Source organism: Meleagris gallopavo, chromosome 1, assembly GCF_905368555.1.
Source record: "Meleagris gallopavo chromosome 1, MGAL_WU_HG_1.1, whole genome shotgun sequence".
Classification (NCBI taxonomy): Eukaryota; Metazoa; Chordata; class Aves; order Galliformes; family Phasianidae; genus Meleagris; species Meleagris gallopavo.
The window spans coordinates 107,125,167-107,140,600 of NC_139404.1; the positions used below are offsets into that span (position 1 = coordinate 107,125,167).

At 41.3% G+C, this 15,434-nt stretch overlaps 1 protein-coding gene across 4 annotated transcripts; it reads left to right on the plus strand.

The window, feature by feature from the left end:
• The first annotated feature begins 4,496 nt into the window (after positions 1–4,496).
• FAM3B (FAM3 metabolism regulating signaling molecule B) lies at positions 4,497–15,286 on the plus strand. Of its 4 annotated transcripts, none has more exons than XM_085208812.1 (8): positions 4,538–5,137; positions 8,195–8,338; positions 9,421–9,594; positions 10,891–10,949; positions 12,068–12,118; positions 13,294–13,381; positions 14,510–14,647; positions 14,980–15,286. In XM_085208812.1, exons 1-8 carry the CDS (start codon positions 4,731–4,733, stop codon positions 14,981–14,983), a joined length of 1,065 nt encoding a protein of 354 aa, XP_085064938.1. In that variant the 5' UTR covers positions 4,538–4,730; the 3' UTR covers positions 14,984–15,286. The 4 variants fall into 4 exon arrangements, with proteins under 4 accessions (XP_085064946.1, XP_085064938.1, XP_085064932.1 ...); XM_085208806.1 differs by having other exon boundaries at positions 4,555–5,137; positions 14,510–14,642; XM_085208826.1 differs by having other exon boundaries at positions 5,008–5,137; positions 9,471–9,594; positions 14,510–14,642.
• Positions 15,287–15,434: the final 148 nt, after the last annotated feature.

Here is a 15,434-nt window from a genome sequence, read left to right on the forward strand (position 1 = left end):
GATAAAGAGGAGGGGAAGGGGGGGCAGAGGTTGCTCCCAACTCCTCATGTTTTATGGTGTGATTATTTTTGCTATTCAGAGGGCCCTCAACAGACTTGAAAAGTGGGTCCAGGTGAATCTAATGAGGTTCAACACAGCAAAGTGCAAGGTTTTGCACTTGGGCCAGAGGAATCCCAGGCATACATACAGACTCAAGGAGCAGTCCTTGGGAGGAGTCCTGCAGAGAAGGACCTGGGGGACCTGATGGATGAAAAAATTATAATGAGCCAGCAGGGTACTGTTGCAGCTCGGAAAGCAAATGGTATCCTGGGCTCCCTCAGAAGAGGGGTGGCCAGCAGGGACAGGGAGGTGATTGTCCCTCTCTATTCTGCTCTTGTGAAGCCCCATCTGAGTACTGTGTCCAAGTCTGGAGCTCCCAGTACATGAAAGACAGAGAGCTTTTGGAGAGGGTCTAGAGGAGAGCTACAAAGATGATCAGAGGGCTGGAGCACCTCCCGTAAGAAGACAGGCTGAGGAAGCTGGGCTTGTTCAGCCTGAAGAAAAAAACACGGCAGGGTGACCTCATTGCAGCCTTTCAGTACCTAAAGGGGACCTATAAACAGGAGAGGAGTCAACTCTTTGAAAGGGCAGATAACAGCAGGACAAGGGGAAATGGTTTTAAGTTGAGGGAGAGAAGATTTAGGTTAGATGTCAGGGGGAAGTTCTTTACTCAGAGAGTGGTGAGGTGCTGGCACAGGCTGCCCAGAGAGGTTGTGGATGCCCCGTCCCTGGAGGTGCTCAAGGCCAGGTTGGATGGGACCCTCGGCAGCCTGGTGTAGTATTAAATGGGGAGGTTGGTGGCTCTGCATGTGGCAGGGGGGTTGGAGATTCATGATCCTTGAGGTCCCTTCCAACTCAGGCCATTCTGTGATTTTTAAGTGCTGATATATTTTTACAGCTTTCAGTTTGCTCACGTATACCCTTCTATTTCGTACCCACCAATTTCCCACTCTGTCCTGCAGCATCAACCCTTCTGTGACCACCCACATCTGTTGGCATCCTGTCCCACAGGTAAGGTGATATCCCTTTCCTGTCTTCCTCCTTTCCACAAAACAGGTCTGAAAGAAATCCAGTTCTCCCCTCTGTGCAAGGACTTGTCTTTACTGTGGAATTTTTGCTCCTGCAGACCTCCAGCCTTGCCTTCAGGTGACCTAAGCCTGGGACAGCAGGTCAGCCTGGATCCCTGTTGAGAAATTGCGCAGAGAGAATGGATAGAGGACATACTCCAGAACATGCTGCAGGATGTCCTCAAGCCACAAGTGCCTCGGGATTGCTGATAGCAGGGACCAGCTGCCTATGGTAAGTATCTGCTGGACTGAGCGGGCTTACACACTTGTTTGCTTGCATGGGACTGCAAAAAAGAGACCTGTAGGCCTCACAACTGCATTAACACCAGCACTTCCAGAGAACAGACCCAGAAACCCTGTGCAAAGCCATATCAAAACATCCATCTTCAAGGGAGGGATTTTCCTTTTCCTCTAATTTTGCCCTTCTCCTTCCTCTCTTGTAACATGGAATCTAGGTGACTATTAAAGACAACTAGATTTGGGCCCACAATGTATTGAGGCTTTCCCATCTACTCGGATTGAAGAGCACATCTACTTGGATCTACTTTTGATTCCCATCTACTTAGATGAAGAGTTATGAGTCTATTTCCCTTGTGTATCTCTGGATTAACAAAGTAGGGGAAAAACAGAGAAAAAATGCCCCACCTTTAACTACATAAGGTATAAAGCAAACCTCTAAATAGATCAGCAACATTCTGGAACTAGATTTACTAGTTTTACAGGTTTTCTAGCCTATGAACTGGAATTGATCATTACTCACTTTTTGCCATCTGTTACTGGAACTGGCTTTGCATTTCTGAGAGTGTTTAAATTGCAGTATATCCACACAATATCTAAAAGCTTCCGTTTCTTGCAGACCTTCAAGGTATACTAGAAATAAATGTTCTTATATTAAAATATATATCAAAATCCCTGTTTCTCCACATTGCTTTTCATGTTAGCACAACTCCGGATACTGAGATTCCATCTGAATTATGGGCACAGACACACGGTGAAATACAGCTGAGTTATGGCAGCTTAAAGAACTGCTCTTCTGCATTGCACTTTGTACCTCATCCTAGGAGGATTAAAAATACACCATCGGCCATTTGTGAATGAGCAGAGAACTTTGAAATTAAATAGCTGTGAGACTGGGATGACACATACAGCAGTTGATTGGCCAAGTGAGATGGGTGCAGAAAGCAACTCTGGAGGTACAGCCACTCAAAGGTGAGGCAGGAACTTGTTCTGTTGTCATTTCACACCATTAGCAAATGCCTGTAAACATTCTCCAGTAACTGTGGCCTAACGCATAGGCATTCTGCCCATACACACATCTGTTTCATTTACTGTCTGCAGGAGTGATTTGTTTCATGAATAGATTTCCTGCACTGCTGCTTATCATCAAAGGGTTTCACTTCCTCACGAACATCTAAAGTGAAGATTCATGTTTTGAATTTTTTTTCTAAGCTTTCAAATTACAGGATGAATGGCAGAAGAGTGAATACGAATAATTATATTTCTGAAGTGTTCTGCGTCCCTTATCTTTGAATAATTACTTAAGAGAGAAAAGTATCACATTGCTTTCACAGACACAAAATTGAAATTCCTGAAATAAAACTTCTTTAAGCTTCCTAGCTCTGTGGCATTTAAAATTCCCCCCTTAGACAGAGACCACTGGATCCTTGGGCTTTGGCAACCAGAACAATGAAAGTGTTGCTCTGTTTTGTAGCATATACCTGGGTATAGTTCAGTGTCATTAAGGCAGTAATGAAAAAGCAATAAACTGACACATTTTTTTTCTGGTTAAAAGCAAGTAAACTGGCTGTCACCCAATTTACACCAACTGCTAATGATGTTTTGTCACAGTGGTGACAAAGCACCTCAAGGCTTGAAATTTTTATCAGTGAAATTCGTGACCCATTGCTTGTCATACAATAAATGGATTGCAAAGTTAAATTATCCCAAGTCCTAGTGAATTTTCAGTTTTAATAAAATCTGCAGAATTTTTCATTTTGATGCCACCATTAATTGAAGCATTTGGGGTTTAAGGCTTCCTTATTTTTACTTTAAAGACAAACACCCATTAACAAAATCTACTGGAAAACAGAATATTAAAAACCCAGCAAGCCCATGATGTGCAGCTCCAGCTGGGCAATGCTCCTAATTAGAAAACAAGCATCACCAGCACTGTGCTATAGTTTCACATTCCTGCTGCTGCCCTACACTGGAAGTAGAAGAGGTGTCCATTTTTTCAGCAAGGTGATGAGAGCCAGGCACTGACCAAGTTACCCATCAGAAAGGGAACATCCAAGTGTGATGCCTTGTCTTTAGCACCAGCACAGCTCACAGTAGGAAAAGGTGAACCAAGAGCTTGCTCTGGTGGCCTGGTGCCCATGGTAGGGCTATCTGTGCCACACTGGAGGGGCAAGGAGGCCTCAGTGAAGCCCTACTCATGGTTTTGGCCACAGCACAGGTCCTGTCAGCTAACAAACTATGTACAGCCATGCCATTGTTGAAGACAAGCTATAAAAACTTAGCTAGCTGAAGATGTTCTTCGTATAGGTTAAGCTGACAAGCAAAGGGCAATTAATCATCCCTAAACAGATAAATATCCTTCAACCAAGAACATCGTGGAGCAAGTAGGCCTTGAGGAAGACATTAATCAGGATGTTATAGGAGCATTGCTAATTCAGCAAGAAAACTGGGAAACTAAGAGACCCTTAATTGAAGTACCATCATTATAATCACTCCCACTTGCCCCTTGAATATGCATAGTTGCAAAAGGATTGTTAGTGATATTATAACTGTATGTAACTTACTGACCAATCATTGTAAAGAAGATGGAAAAACTAGTGACTTTTCAAGCTTTGTGTATAAATATAGCATGGATAGTTCTGTTTGACTTGTAGGGAACTACTCAGCACACAAATCAGCGCAAATCTGAACTAAATAAGCAATGTCTCTCCTGAGTGTGTGATTACTAACCTGTTGTTATGCATCTGCTTTTTGGACAACACCATCACCAGGTAAAACCCCTTACTTGTATATCGTTTTCTGAGTTGGGTTCAACCAAGACTTCAAAAAAAAAAAAAAAAAAAGATTTTGAGATTTGAGATTGAGATGCAGCACTGTTCTTGCTGAGAAGAAATATTTCCTAATATCCAACCTGAATCTCCCCAGCAAAACCTGAGGCCATTCCCTCTTGTCCTATTCCTGCTACCTGGGAGGCCAATCCCACCTCACCACAGCCTCCTTTCAGGTGGTTGTAGGGAGTGATGAAGTCCCCCCTCAGTCTTTTCCCCAGACTGAACAATCGAGCTGTTGGAGGCTTTTCTAGATTAGAGCTACAGCTTTATTTTACAAGTTCAAAAGGCAGTTTGTTTCACAGTCCTCTCCTGCCCTCAAGAGCAGACGTGACCCTCACAGCATTGGGCCCACCGCTGCCCCTGCCAAGGAGACAAGAGGAGAGGCTTCCATATCGCCAGGACCGAGCCCCATTGCAGGACCACGCAGCCCCCTCAGAAAATGGCGGCGGCACCTATCACCATCCACGGGAATGCCTGCTGACCGGAGCAAGGCTAGCTTAAGGTCAGCTCCTCAGCCCAGGAAAACCACCTACACTTTTCCCCACTGAGTGAACGAATGGCCCAGAGCAGCAGGGTGCGGCGCGGGGCCGTGCCAAGGCGGGGCATTGCGGACAGCCGGCCGCTCCCCTGCCCGCTCCGCCACTCTGCCGACGGCCCGGCGAGGCGGGCGTCAGCTGTGCCCGCGGCCGGAGGAGAAAGGAGGAGAGAGGAGGAGGAGCAGCGGCAGCAGCGGCAGCAGCGGCAGCAGCGGCAGCAGCGGCAGCAGCGGCAGCAGCGGCAGCAGCGGCAGCAGCGGCAGCAGAGGCAGCAGCGGCAGCAGCGGCAGCAGCGGCAGCAGCGGCAGCAGCGGCAGCAGCGGCAGCAGCGGCAGCGGCGGCAGCAGCGGCAGCAGCGGCGGGGGACGGCGGCGGGCAGGGGGTGGGCGGCCCATCCCCGTCCCAGCGATGTGGCAGAGGCGGCACTGTGAGTAGCAGCCCATCAGCGTTCCTCTGGTTCTCCCAGAGCGCAGCTTTTCCCGGCCGTCAGCCGCCTGCGGTACGAGCCTCTGGGAAGCACAGTACTGGGAATCCAGGCCGGATTAGGGTTTTTTTGTTTGTTTGTTTGTTTGTTTTGTTTTGTTTTTTCAGATCGGCAGAATTCAATCTCTAGCCTCTAGGTATCTTTTTTTTTTTTTTCCCCCCCTTGAATGCCGGCCTTGGAGCAGCGGGTATGTGTTAGCGAGGTGTGGCAGCGCGAGTATTATAAGTCAGCTAAGCACAGAGGTATGCTGTGCTTAAGCTGCTGCCAAGGTACGAGTGAGCACCTGAGCAGAAAGGAACCGGAGCTGTTGGAAAATGGGACAGGTCTTTTCTGAGGTCTTCCCGACGTGCCCTTCCCCATCACTACTTCATCTTTCCACGTGTTTTCATCCTCCTTATGCCTCTCTGCCCCTTCAGCTCAGTATCTGCCTGTCGCAGGATGGCATGAGGAAGCCTCTGTCACCTATAGGAGCTGCCAAGTGCCTCTCTGTGGCATGCTGTTCCCGCACAGCTGAGTGCGACAGCCATGGTGAACCACAACCTTTCAACTCAGCATGAGCGCAGCCTTGCTTCTGTGAATATAGACCCAGCTTCTCATTTTGTGAGTGCTGCTTGTAGCAAGTCTTAAGTTCTCTTCAGTTTGACTGTATGGTTTAGCTGCATACTGGTTTTTATGCATTTCTGTGTGGGGAATTTATATTATGTGTGGTATATGTATCCTCAATAAGTGAAGACCCAGTGGACTCCACAGATGTCTTCAGCGCATTCCCCCACTGGCTTCTGAATCTCCAGAGGCAAAGGCAGAAGTTCACTGTCAATGTTCTACAACAGTTTTCTGGACTCCATCCCTGGTAGCATTCAAGGCCAGGGCAGCCTGAGCTGGTGGGGGGCAGCCCTGTCCATGGCAGGGGTTGGGGCAGGTGGGCTTTGAGCTCCCTGCCAACTCAAACCATTCTGTGATTCTGTGAATTGCCTTAGCCTAAGATTGCAAATGTTGCAGATTGCAAAATGTGTTCTCTCTCTGAAGATTCACGTTATGTAACTTTCTCTATCATAATCCTTTAACTCTTAAATACAGCAGCACAGAACATTTTAAGAGCTCAGACCAGCAGTATCTTGAAAAGATGATGTACTGTCCTTATTATTTGTTTTTATTTATAAAACAGATGAGAAACTGGGTTTATGTATAGAAAAACTTTAAACGTTCGTAGTGATCTGCATTCCTCCTCATTGAGATTCAAGGGTTGAAGTACAACTGCAGCCCAGATGTTAAGCTGACACCTCTGACTCAGAGGATTTCCTAGTTCTCTTGCTGTTATGAAGAATAGGGTGTGTTTGTGATTCTTCTTAGTAATATTTAGAGTTAGTGTTACCACTTTTCTGTTGAGTTTTGTTATTTTTTATGTTTGTATTGGTTGGGGTTTTTTTAGGTATGATACGGGAATGATGTCATGCAATAGTTGATAGAGAATAGAGGCTAGAGAAGTCAAAGCTTTGCAGGAGGGAAGATCTCTTTGTGTAGTATTATAAACTGAACTTGAGGCAGTAAGTTCTACTCTTAAGATAAATGTCAAAACTTCCTTTTGGCATGAATAAATGTAAGCAGAGCCTCCAGAATGGGCCCATTGTACTACCATGTCCATTCTGCACTAACAGATGAAGACAAGTCAGGCAGTCAATGTGAAAGAGGTAAGACTTGCAAAGCAAGACTTGAGGAGAACGAGTGAAGAATTTGACCTTATTCTACAGAGGGGATAAGCAGAGAAGGGACAGAAGTCGTAACGGTTGTAAAAGCCAGGGTTTCCCAATCCCACTGTGATATTTCACTGTTTAACATCATAAATTAGGTAATGTATCCCTTCTAAATAAGGAATGCATCTTCAGTGTGCTCATCCTGATGGACCCTGCCACCTGGGATTGGCAGGCTCACCAGCCAGACTTAGGGATCACAGCAAGACCCATCAGTGATGTCTGTCACTTGGTCCGTGCACAGCTGGGCCTGCAAAAGGGGAGTTTTTGAGCCCTCCTCGGCTGTGCCAGTCAGTGTGAAGGGAAAGCATGGTGAATATGGATGACTGTGCTGCAACAGCATAGCTCAGCCTGCACTGCAGCTGGCCACTTGCCCCATGCTGACATAGTGGTGACTTTGCCCCACTGAGAGGCCCAGCCTGGTCCCAGACACACACCCATCACTCACAACAGCCTCACAGCAATGTGCGATCCATACTGCTGGGGCCAAAATCAGGGCATGGGGAGGGTGCATTGTGTGCTAACAGATTATGGCAGATAATTGCATGCATTTTGATACACTGGCTAAACACAGTCCTGTAAAAAGCAAAAAATACACAGCTTTGCTGTCTGTTTCGATAAATTTGAGAACAGATTTCAAGACTGCCAAGAACCAGACTGATGTGTTATTTTCACAAAAGGTCACATATCCTACTAGTTTTATGTTTTCGTTGCTCTTTTTTTTGTTCGTTTGTTTCATTAAAAACTATATATTAAAAAATGAGCTTTGTTACTTATATTTTATGTATTTTATATGTGGCCCGAGACAATTCCTCTTCACTCAGTGTGATCCAAGTAGTCCAAAAGGTTGGACACCTGTGGCTTAAACCATTATTTTAGTGTCTGCATATCACATAAAAACAACAGTAAATGTATACAACCTGCCTAGTCATGTATGATATCTGGTACTTATTTTTTAATTGAACTTAATGTCTCCTTGTAGTATCATACCTATGGGTTGAGGGGATCTGGTGCACAGGAGGGGGTGGGTTTTCTTCTCGAAGAATCAAGTTTTCAAGATGAAAGGAATTGTGCAACCAATGAGTGTGCAACCAGTGAATGTGCAACCAATGCCCTGTCACCATATCACCAAAGGCAAGGTTAACACAGTAGTAGAAAAAAATAGCCATTTTTGTAGCAGTGCCACAGAAAATGCATTATTTTTTGTGTTGCTATGGGTACCTCTTTATGTCTGTGTTCTTTTTCTTGGCAGATTTTGTGAAATTATCAGGGCTCTTGTTGGCATCATCATTTGCTTGGTACTTGGGATACGTATTTGCTGCTCATGTATCACAAGAGTCACTGTCAACATCTATAGCTTATCTTCAAGACATTGGAAAGAAACCAGTGTTGAGGGGTATGTCGTATTTTTTTTTCCTTTTATCTAATGTTCTCTATTTACTTGTTAAATTAAAAAGGACTTACAGTCATAAAACCACTAAGGATGGAAAAGACCGCTAAGATCACCTAATCCAACCATCAGTCCACCCCCACTGTGCCCACTGCCTACGTCCCTCAGTGCCACATCCTCACGGCTCTTGAACACCTCCAGGGACGGTGACTCCACCACCTCCCTGGGCAGTCCGTGCCACTGCCTCACTCCTCCTTCTACGAATAAATTTTTCCAAATATCTAACCTAAACCTGCCCTGGTGTAACTTAAGGCCATTACCTTTTGTCCTCTAGTTAGCTTACAAGCTATTATAAGAATGATGTTGTTTGAATAAAGTGAATTCATTTAATTAGTGCAAATCTGGACTACTTCTTATGCACTATTTTGAAGAAACGTAATGTCATCTTATATTTGCCAGTGTACAAATAATAATAATTGACTAGTAATCTAATAACACCTTATTTGTTTGTTAGCATGTAAGCATAAGCAATCTGCAAAGCTGCTGCTGAAGCTTTGGCTATATCTTAGGTGTTTTTTAGAGTTTCCATAACTGGTTGAATCACTAGCCAAAGTCTGTGATGTGGCTCTCTTTTTCTTTTTTTCCTCTGATCTGATGGACTTAATGTACACATTTTTTTCATTCTATGACTGTTATTGAGTGAAAAAAGTTTAGAATTATAATAGTCAATTATATATATTGTATATATATATAATTATATATATAATATATATTATAATTATATACATATAATAATAATAAAATACAGCTATCTGTAGGAATTCTTTATCCGTATAGCCCTTGTTTATTCTCAATGGAGATAGTACAAAATAGTATGATCTGAATTGAATCAAGAGTATATGGAACTTTTTTCTCTAGGCAAGCTAGCTCTTCTTCCCAGCAGTGGTTTGAAAGCCAACAATAACCCAAAACCCAGGCAAATCTGTGAGATTGCCACGATACTGGAAAACTGACAGTATTGGCCTCTGTATATAAAAGTGTGAGCTTATGTATTAACGTGTTGACACTAAGTGATTCTTTCCATGTAGAAATTGTTTATGTAACACTCAGGAAGACTTCCTCATCTTTGCTGTTGTAGCCCCACTCCCCAGAAGGCAGAAGTGTGATCACTGGTCTCCCTGCTCACCTGGGAGCTATGCCTATCGGATTCTTAGTGGTGGTGGCAAAGAAAAGCTGGCTAAAATCTGTTTTGAGGATGAGCTGTAAGTACCAGACTGACTTTTTATATATGTAAATACTTTGTAGTATAAAGAAGGATCTTTCATTTTGGTTCACTAGCAAGTAAGCTCCTAGGGAAAGAAAAGACCTCTTCAGTAAAGTACATGCAGAAAAAGGTCGCCATTGTATATTCCCTTTTCAGTGTTAATAAGTATGCCCTACGTCTCTTAGGAACAAGTGAGTTTTTCCTCCTGTTCCTATTTTCCTTTTTATGGCACTCTTTCTGCAGCATGATGTGAAGTCCATCTTAAATACAGTTTCTTCTCTGCTTCATTCTGGTGAGCTTTATGGTGATGATTCAAACCGAGACAATTAATTTCCATGGAACTCTGGCCTAAAGCAGAGACTTATCAACAGTGAAGAAGAGCTAAAAATAACTTGGAGATAGTGACTTTGAATATATGCTTATAAATGTGTTTTTTAAAGTTGTTTTAAATTTTTCTCCTCTTCTTGTGTGTTCTGCCTTTGGAATAGCACATTGCTGCTGTGTGGGTCTATATTGTTTTTGCTGAAGGTTGTATTTTCTTCTCACAGACACTGTAGTTTCTATGTAGTATACCTGCCTTTGCTCAATATCCAGTCTGTTTGATTGGCTTTCTTTCATATCCTGGGCTGACTCAACTTTTTTATTGATAGGTAGATGTAATATAAGGTCTTGAGAAGCATGTTCGCTGGGTCATTTAGACCTAGATTGAAAGACTTGTAAACTTTTGATGTTTTATTGGTGATAACCATCAGAATATATCTGATAATATTTAATTATTTTTTTTTAATACATACATCTCAGGTTATTTTCTTTGTTCCTGTAGATAAGCTGTTTTCAGCTGTTAGTTTCAATTATGATTTTTAGTTTTAGTCGTTCAGGACATATTATTGAGTGGTCAGCACCTTCTGAAAGTCAGGTTTGTTCCTGATTTTTCAGACTGGACAAGTAAAGTGACTTTGAATCCTTAAAGTGATTTTTCAAATAGATACAGCCACATGGCTTACTGTCATAAAAATGAACCCACAAATTTGTTATGTTTTTCTTTTTTATCCTTCTGGATGGATTTGTATAAGCACTTTCTTCATCTGGTTCATTTTGCAAAACTCATTAAGTATCTTTGAAGGAAATGGACTGGTATAACATGCAAGACTTTAAAGCCATAGCTCTTGTTTACTGCTAGCTCTTGAATTAGATAACTGAAAAAGTGTGAACACCAAGAAGTGACTTAGCATTGGTAAATCTGAATCAGAATCAGGATGAAATCTACTGATACAGCACTTGTTTTCAATTCCAGGCTTATAAGTGAAGAAAAGGGTAATGTTGGAAGAGGTATAAACATAGCCGTTGTCAATTGTAAGTAAGATTACAAATGTTAGAGACATATCTTTGTGATGATTAAAAAAATAAACGTTTGGGGTGTTTTTAGTAGCTAGTATGGAAACAAAGGGGAAATTGCAACTTCATTCATGTTAAATGTAAGAAGGACAAATTACTGCTTGGGAGAAATAGTCTTCTGGATAAATGAAAGAAATGTGTACATTATCAGTATAAGCAAATAAAAAGATGTACAGTAACTGAGAATTGCAGTTCTACCACAAGGTACAATTTCCTTTTCTAGAATTGATCAGTGGACAGAAAGACAAACTTGAAGCTTGATTAATATTAAAGTGCTTGTAATAGAAGCTGTTGGAAAGCTGATGCTGTAGTTTATTCCAGGTCTCGTGCACCATTTTAACTTAGATGAATAGGTATGGTGGTGAAATGCAGTGCATTCAATGATGGATCCTTAGAAAAATGATTGCTAAATATTGTGGGGGAGAGGAAGCAAGTGATGCACTGACAAGTTGGTTTTGATCACAGAACATTTTTGTTCCAGTTTTCTTGTCTCGTTATTGTTGAGCAAGGTTTTAGCCTTGTCTGAACCTGCATGACTTTATTTGAGTTGCTGGGCTCAATTACTGTAGACAAGAATCTGAAACACTGCACAGAATGGAGCCATTCAAATAGAATCAGGCTTAATCAACTTCTATGTGTACGTTGTGACCTAGTGTAGTATATGTATGTATAAAAACTTGGATGTGCACGGTAAACTGAACTTCTTCCTTAAAACAAAAATAATGATGGTTTAGTCATTAGTGATGTTCGGATTCAGGCTTTTGTTTAAAGAAGAATGTGTTTATTTCCAGTGTGATTTCTCTCTGACAGTTTGCAGGTCTGTGTTGTAACAGAAGTGATTTGTGAACAATTTTTTCAGCTGACTGCAGCTACAAGCAGTGACTACACAAAATGTTTTCCCCCAATCTCAAATCTACATTATTCTATATTTCTTCCAATTCAAAAATTTAAACAAAAAATTGGAAGCACATTAATACCAAAACTTAGAGATGCCTCACTTTTGCTGAAAATGCTGTGCGTGCTGATTAAATGTAACCGTTTTTGCTCATATTTGCACTTTTAATCTTTTCTTACAGATGAAACAGGAGCGCTAACATCGGCAAATTTCTTTGACATGTGGGAAGGAGGTAGGGAAAAGAGTGCAATAAAGCTTTTGTTAACGTTTCAGTGTTCAATAAAAACATATTAAAATATCTGTCCTACTTGCTAAGTGACTGTTCTTCTTCGTTGAAGAAGATCACTTAGAAACAAACAGCAATTGTATTTATTTAAACATGCAATAGCCAGATCTTCTGACAATTTTTGCCTGAAAAGATGTGTTTTTTGTTTTTTTTTTCTGTTGGTTGAGTTAGTTAATGTTTGTTGTGATTAGTTGCTATTTTATTTCTCCATTATTTCAGTCTGGGAAAGGACAGCACTTACCAGATACTAGATCTATTCAGCAAAATCTTTTTTCTGATACATTTTGTTCTATTCTATTCTAATTGCAAAATGATAATAAGTAATAAGCTAGTCTTTCTATACTAGTATGTATCTAAACAGAAGATCTACTTTAAGAATAGCTTGTAATACATTTTCCAGACTTAGGATGATACTAGTTACTGTACTTCCTACTAAGAAGAAACAGAATGCTATGAGGCACTTGCAGCCAATTCTTTCACCACTTACGAATGTTTATGACCTTGCTTGCATGAACAGAAATCACACTGGTCTATACATGGGGCTTCAGATTTTTATACGGTGTATGGACTGCAATGTCTCCAAGGCTACTGCCATACAATACACTTACTTTCTATAGAAAATAATGTATGCCTTAGCAGTTGCAGAACAAATAAATATCTTAGTGCTGCTGATAGGCTGCCACTTAATGAAAATGGATGTACAGTGGGGCGTGTTACTTAGATCTACAGTTAGCATGGTAGTCAGCACACAAAAATAAAGGCACAGAGTATCAGTGACTTCTGAAACTATTCTGTGTTTTGCCTGCTGGTGGAGTGTTATGCAGGGTAAAATCTCAACTTGTGGGTAAATGTTACCTGTTTTCAGAGGTTCAGAAGTATCTTTCTTTACAACTGAGAATTATAGATCAACCTTTGCTCTTCTGGTCTTCAGTGAGAGCTGGCAGCTTTCTGCAAATTCAAGGATTAGGCAAGTCCTGTGCCTGTGCATGGAAAGATTGTCTAAATAGGTCTCATTTCGAGTAGGCAAGGTCAGAAAGTGAGAAGTTGAATGCAAGGGAAAGTAGGTAGAATGTGATCATGTGTGTGTGAGGGAGTAATCAGTTGTGTAATTAATTCAACAGACCACTCAGAAGAGATGGTGGCTTTCATTGAAAGTGCACCACAAGGGTCCCTGCTTTTCATGGTTACTCATGATGATGGAAGCGCCCGGTAAGGAAACTATTCATGACAGGCTGAGAAACACAGCAACAAATAGCCTGTTGTCACAGTACAATGATTTAAAGGAGTAATTTATTTCATTGTATAGTCATTTCCTCTCTTAAAAGTTTTGATTATATATACATTCAGTGCTTGCCCACGTCATGTATGTTGATGCTTCCAAAGATAGAAGGAGAGCATCATGCTTGTTTAAAAGCACTGGTTATCATCATAAAGGGCAGTGTTATTATCTCTGTGTCACAGCCTTCTATTAAAAAGGTATCCACAGCTCTAATTAGAACTAGCTTGCATTCCTTCTTACATCTTAACCTGATTCTTCAAGTCCTTTCAAATCTTATGCTGTTTTGGTCTGAAGTCATGATACCATAATTAAACAGGGACAGTCTTAATCATTTGGCTGGTAAACATTTGAAGCTTTTGTCCACATTTAAAAAGGGATAAAAAGTCAAATTTTACAAATTTAGTGTTTGAGATGTATTTCTTTCTGCTGCATCATTACATACAGATGGTATTAACATCAGGGATGTAAAGAAGAGGAATTCAAAGATAGAATTTTGGTCTGTACGTTTAATGGCATGCTACTAAGACAGCACTTAGGAAGTTTTTAACTTCTCATTGTTTCTTCTGCTGACCTACTAATGTAAACCATAGAATTCTAGACTGGAAAAGACCTTCAAGATCATTAAGTCCAACCATCAATCTGACCTCATGAGTCTTATCATTAAGCCGTGTCCCTTTGTGCCACACCCACATATCCCTTAAATGCCTTCAGAGATAGGGACTACACCACTTCCCTAGTCAGCCTGCTCCATTGCTTGACTGCCCTCTCTGTGAAAAATTTCTTCCTGATGTACAACCTGAGTGTCCCCTAATAAAAACTTGAGGCCATTTCCTTCTGTCCTATTGCTCATGAACTGAGGGGAAAGACCAGCACCCATCTCACAGCAATCTCCTTTATCTCCTTTCAGTTACTTGTAGAGAGCAATGTGGTAAACAACCCCAGTTCCACCAGCCACTCCTCACTATAAAGCCAATGTGTTCTTTTTCAGCTTTTTTCTCATATTATTAATACTTTTTTTTCACTTTTTTTCTTTCTTCACTTTTTTTTTTTTTTTTTAGGTTGAAAAGTAATGCCAAAAAGTTAGTAGAAGCTCTGGGAAGTAAAGAAATACAAAATATGAAGTTCAGGTCAAGCTGGGCTTTTATAACTGCCAAAGGCTTCAAGCTTCCAGATGATATTGAAAGAGAAAAGGTCAGGTTCGTTTTATTTTCAGTTTATTTGTCTCTGTATTGGATGTAAACTTTAGGTTCAGATCTTGTGGGATATCTGTGGTAACTGTAGAATCTGCCTCAGTTGTGGAAAGCAAATTCTCTAATGTGTCATTATTCTTTGCTTTAGATCTGAGACTTTGAATCTTTGGATTTCTTAGGCAGAGTGTAAGAGAAATGGGTGGAATCTTCACCCATTATGTTGAATAAGATGTCTAACATACCACTCAGCTTCCCAGTTTCTCTTTTATGTTGTATAAGGTTTGACAAACTAATTTGGTAAAGACAAATACTGATTTATTTTATTTTATTTTTAACAGATAAACCACTCTGACAGTAAGAAGAATAGATACAGTGGCTGGCCAGCTGAAATACAGATAGAGGGCTGTATCCCAAGAAACCTGATGTAAACAAATGCATACCTCCTTAGCAAAGATTCTGCTATATTTTTATACATATAACTCTGGTAGTTTGCATCCAGAGCCCAATAAGCACCTGAACAGCATTTGTAAAATAAGTCGTATGTACAGTTTTTACCCTTACTTTCATTCATGAGTTTTTTCTCTAATCTGAAAACAGATATTTTGATGACACATGGTAATAAAATGCTTCTGGTTGTTGGCCTAACACTGTCTATCCCCAGGTGGGAAGTTTCTCAAATGTTTAGAAGGAAGATATAAGAAAGTGGAAGTTGCTCAGCAAAAGATGCCCTTTTGTAGACAGTTTGTGCTGGAAGCAAAACTCCCGCTGACTGCAGTCCACTCAGGAGAGCAAA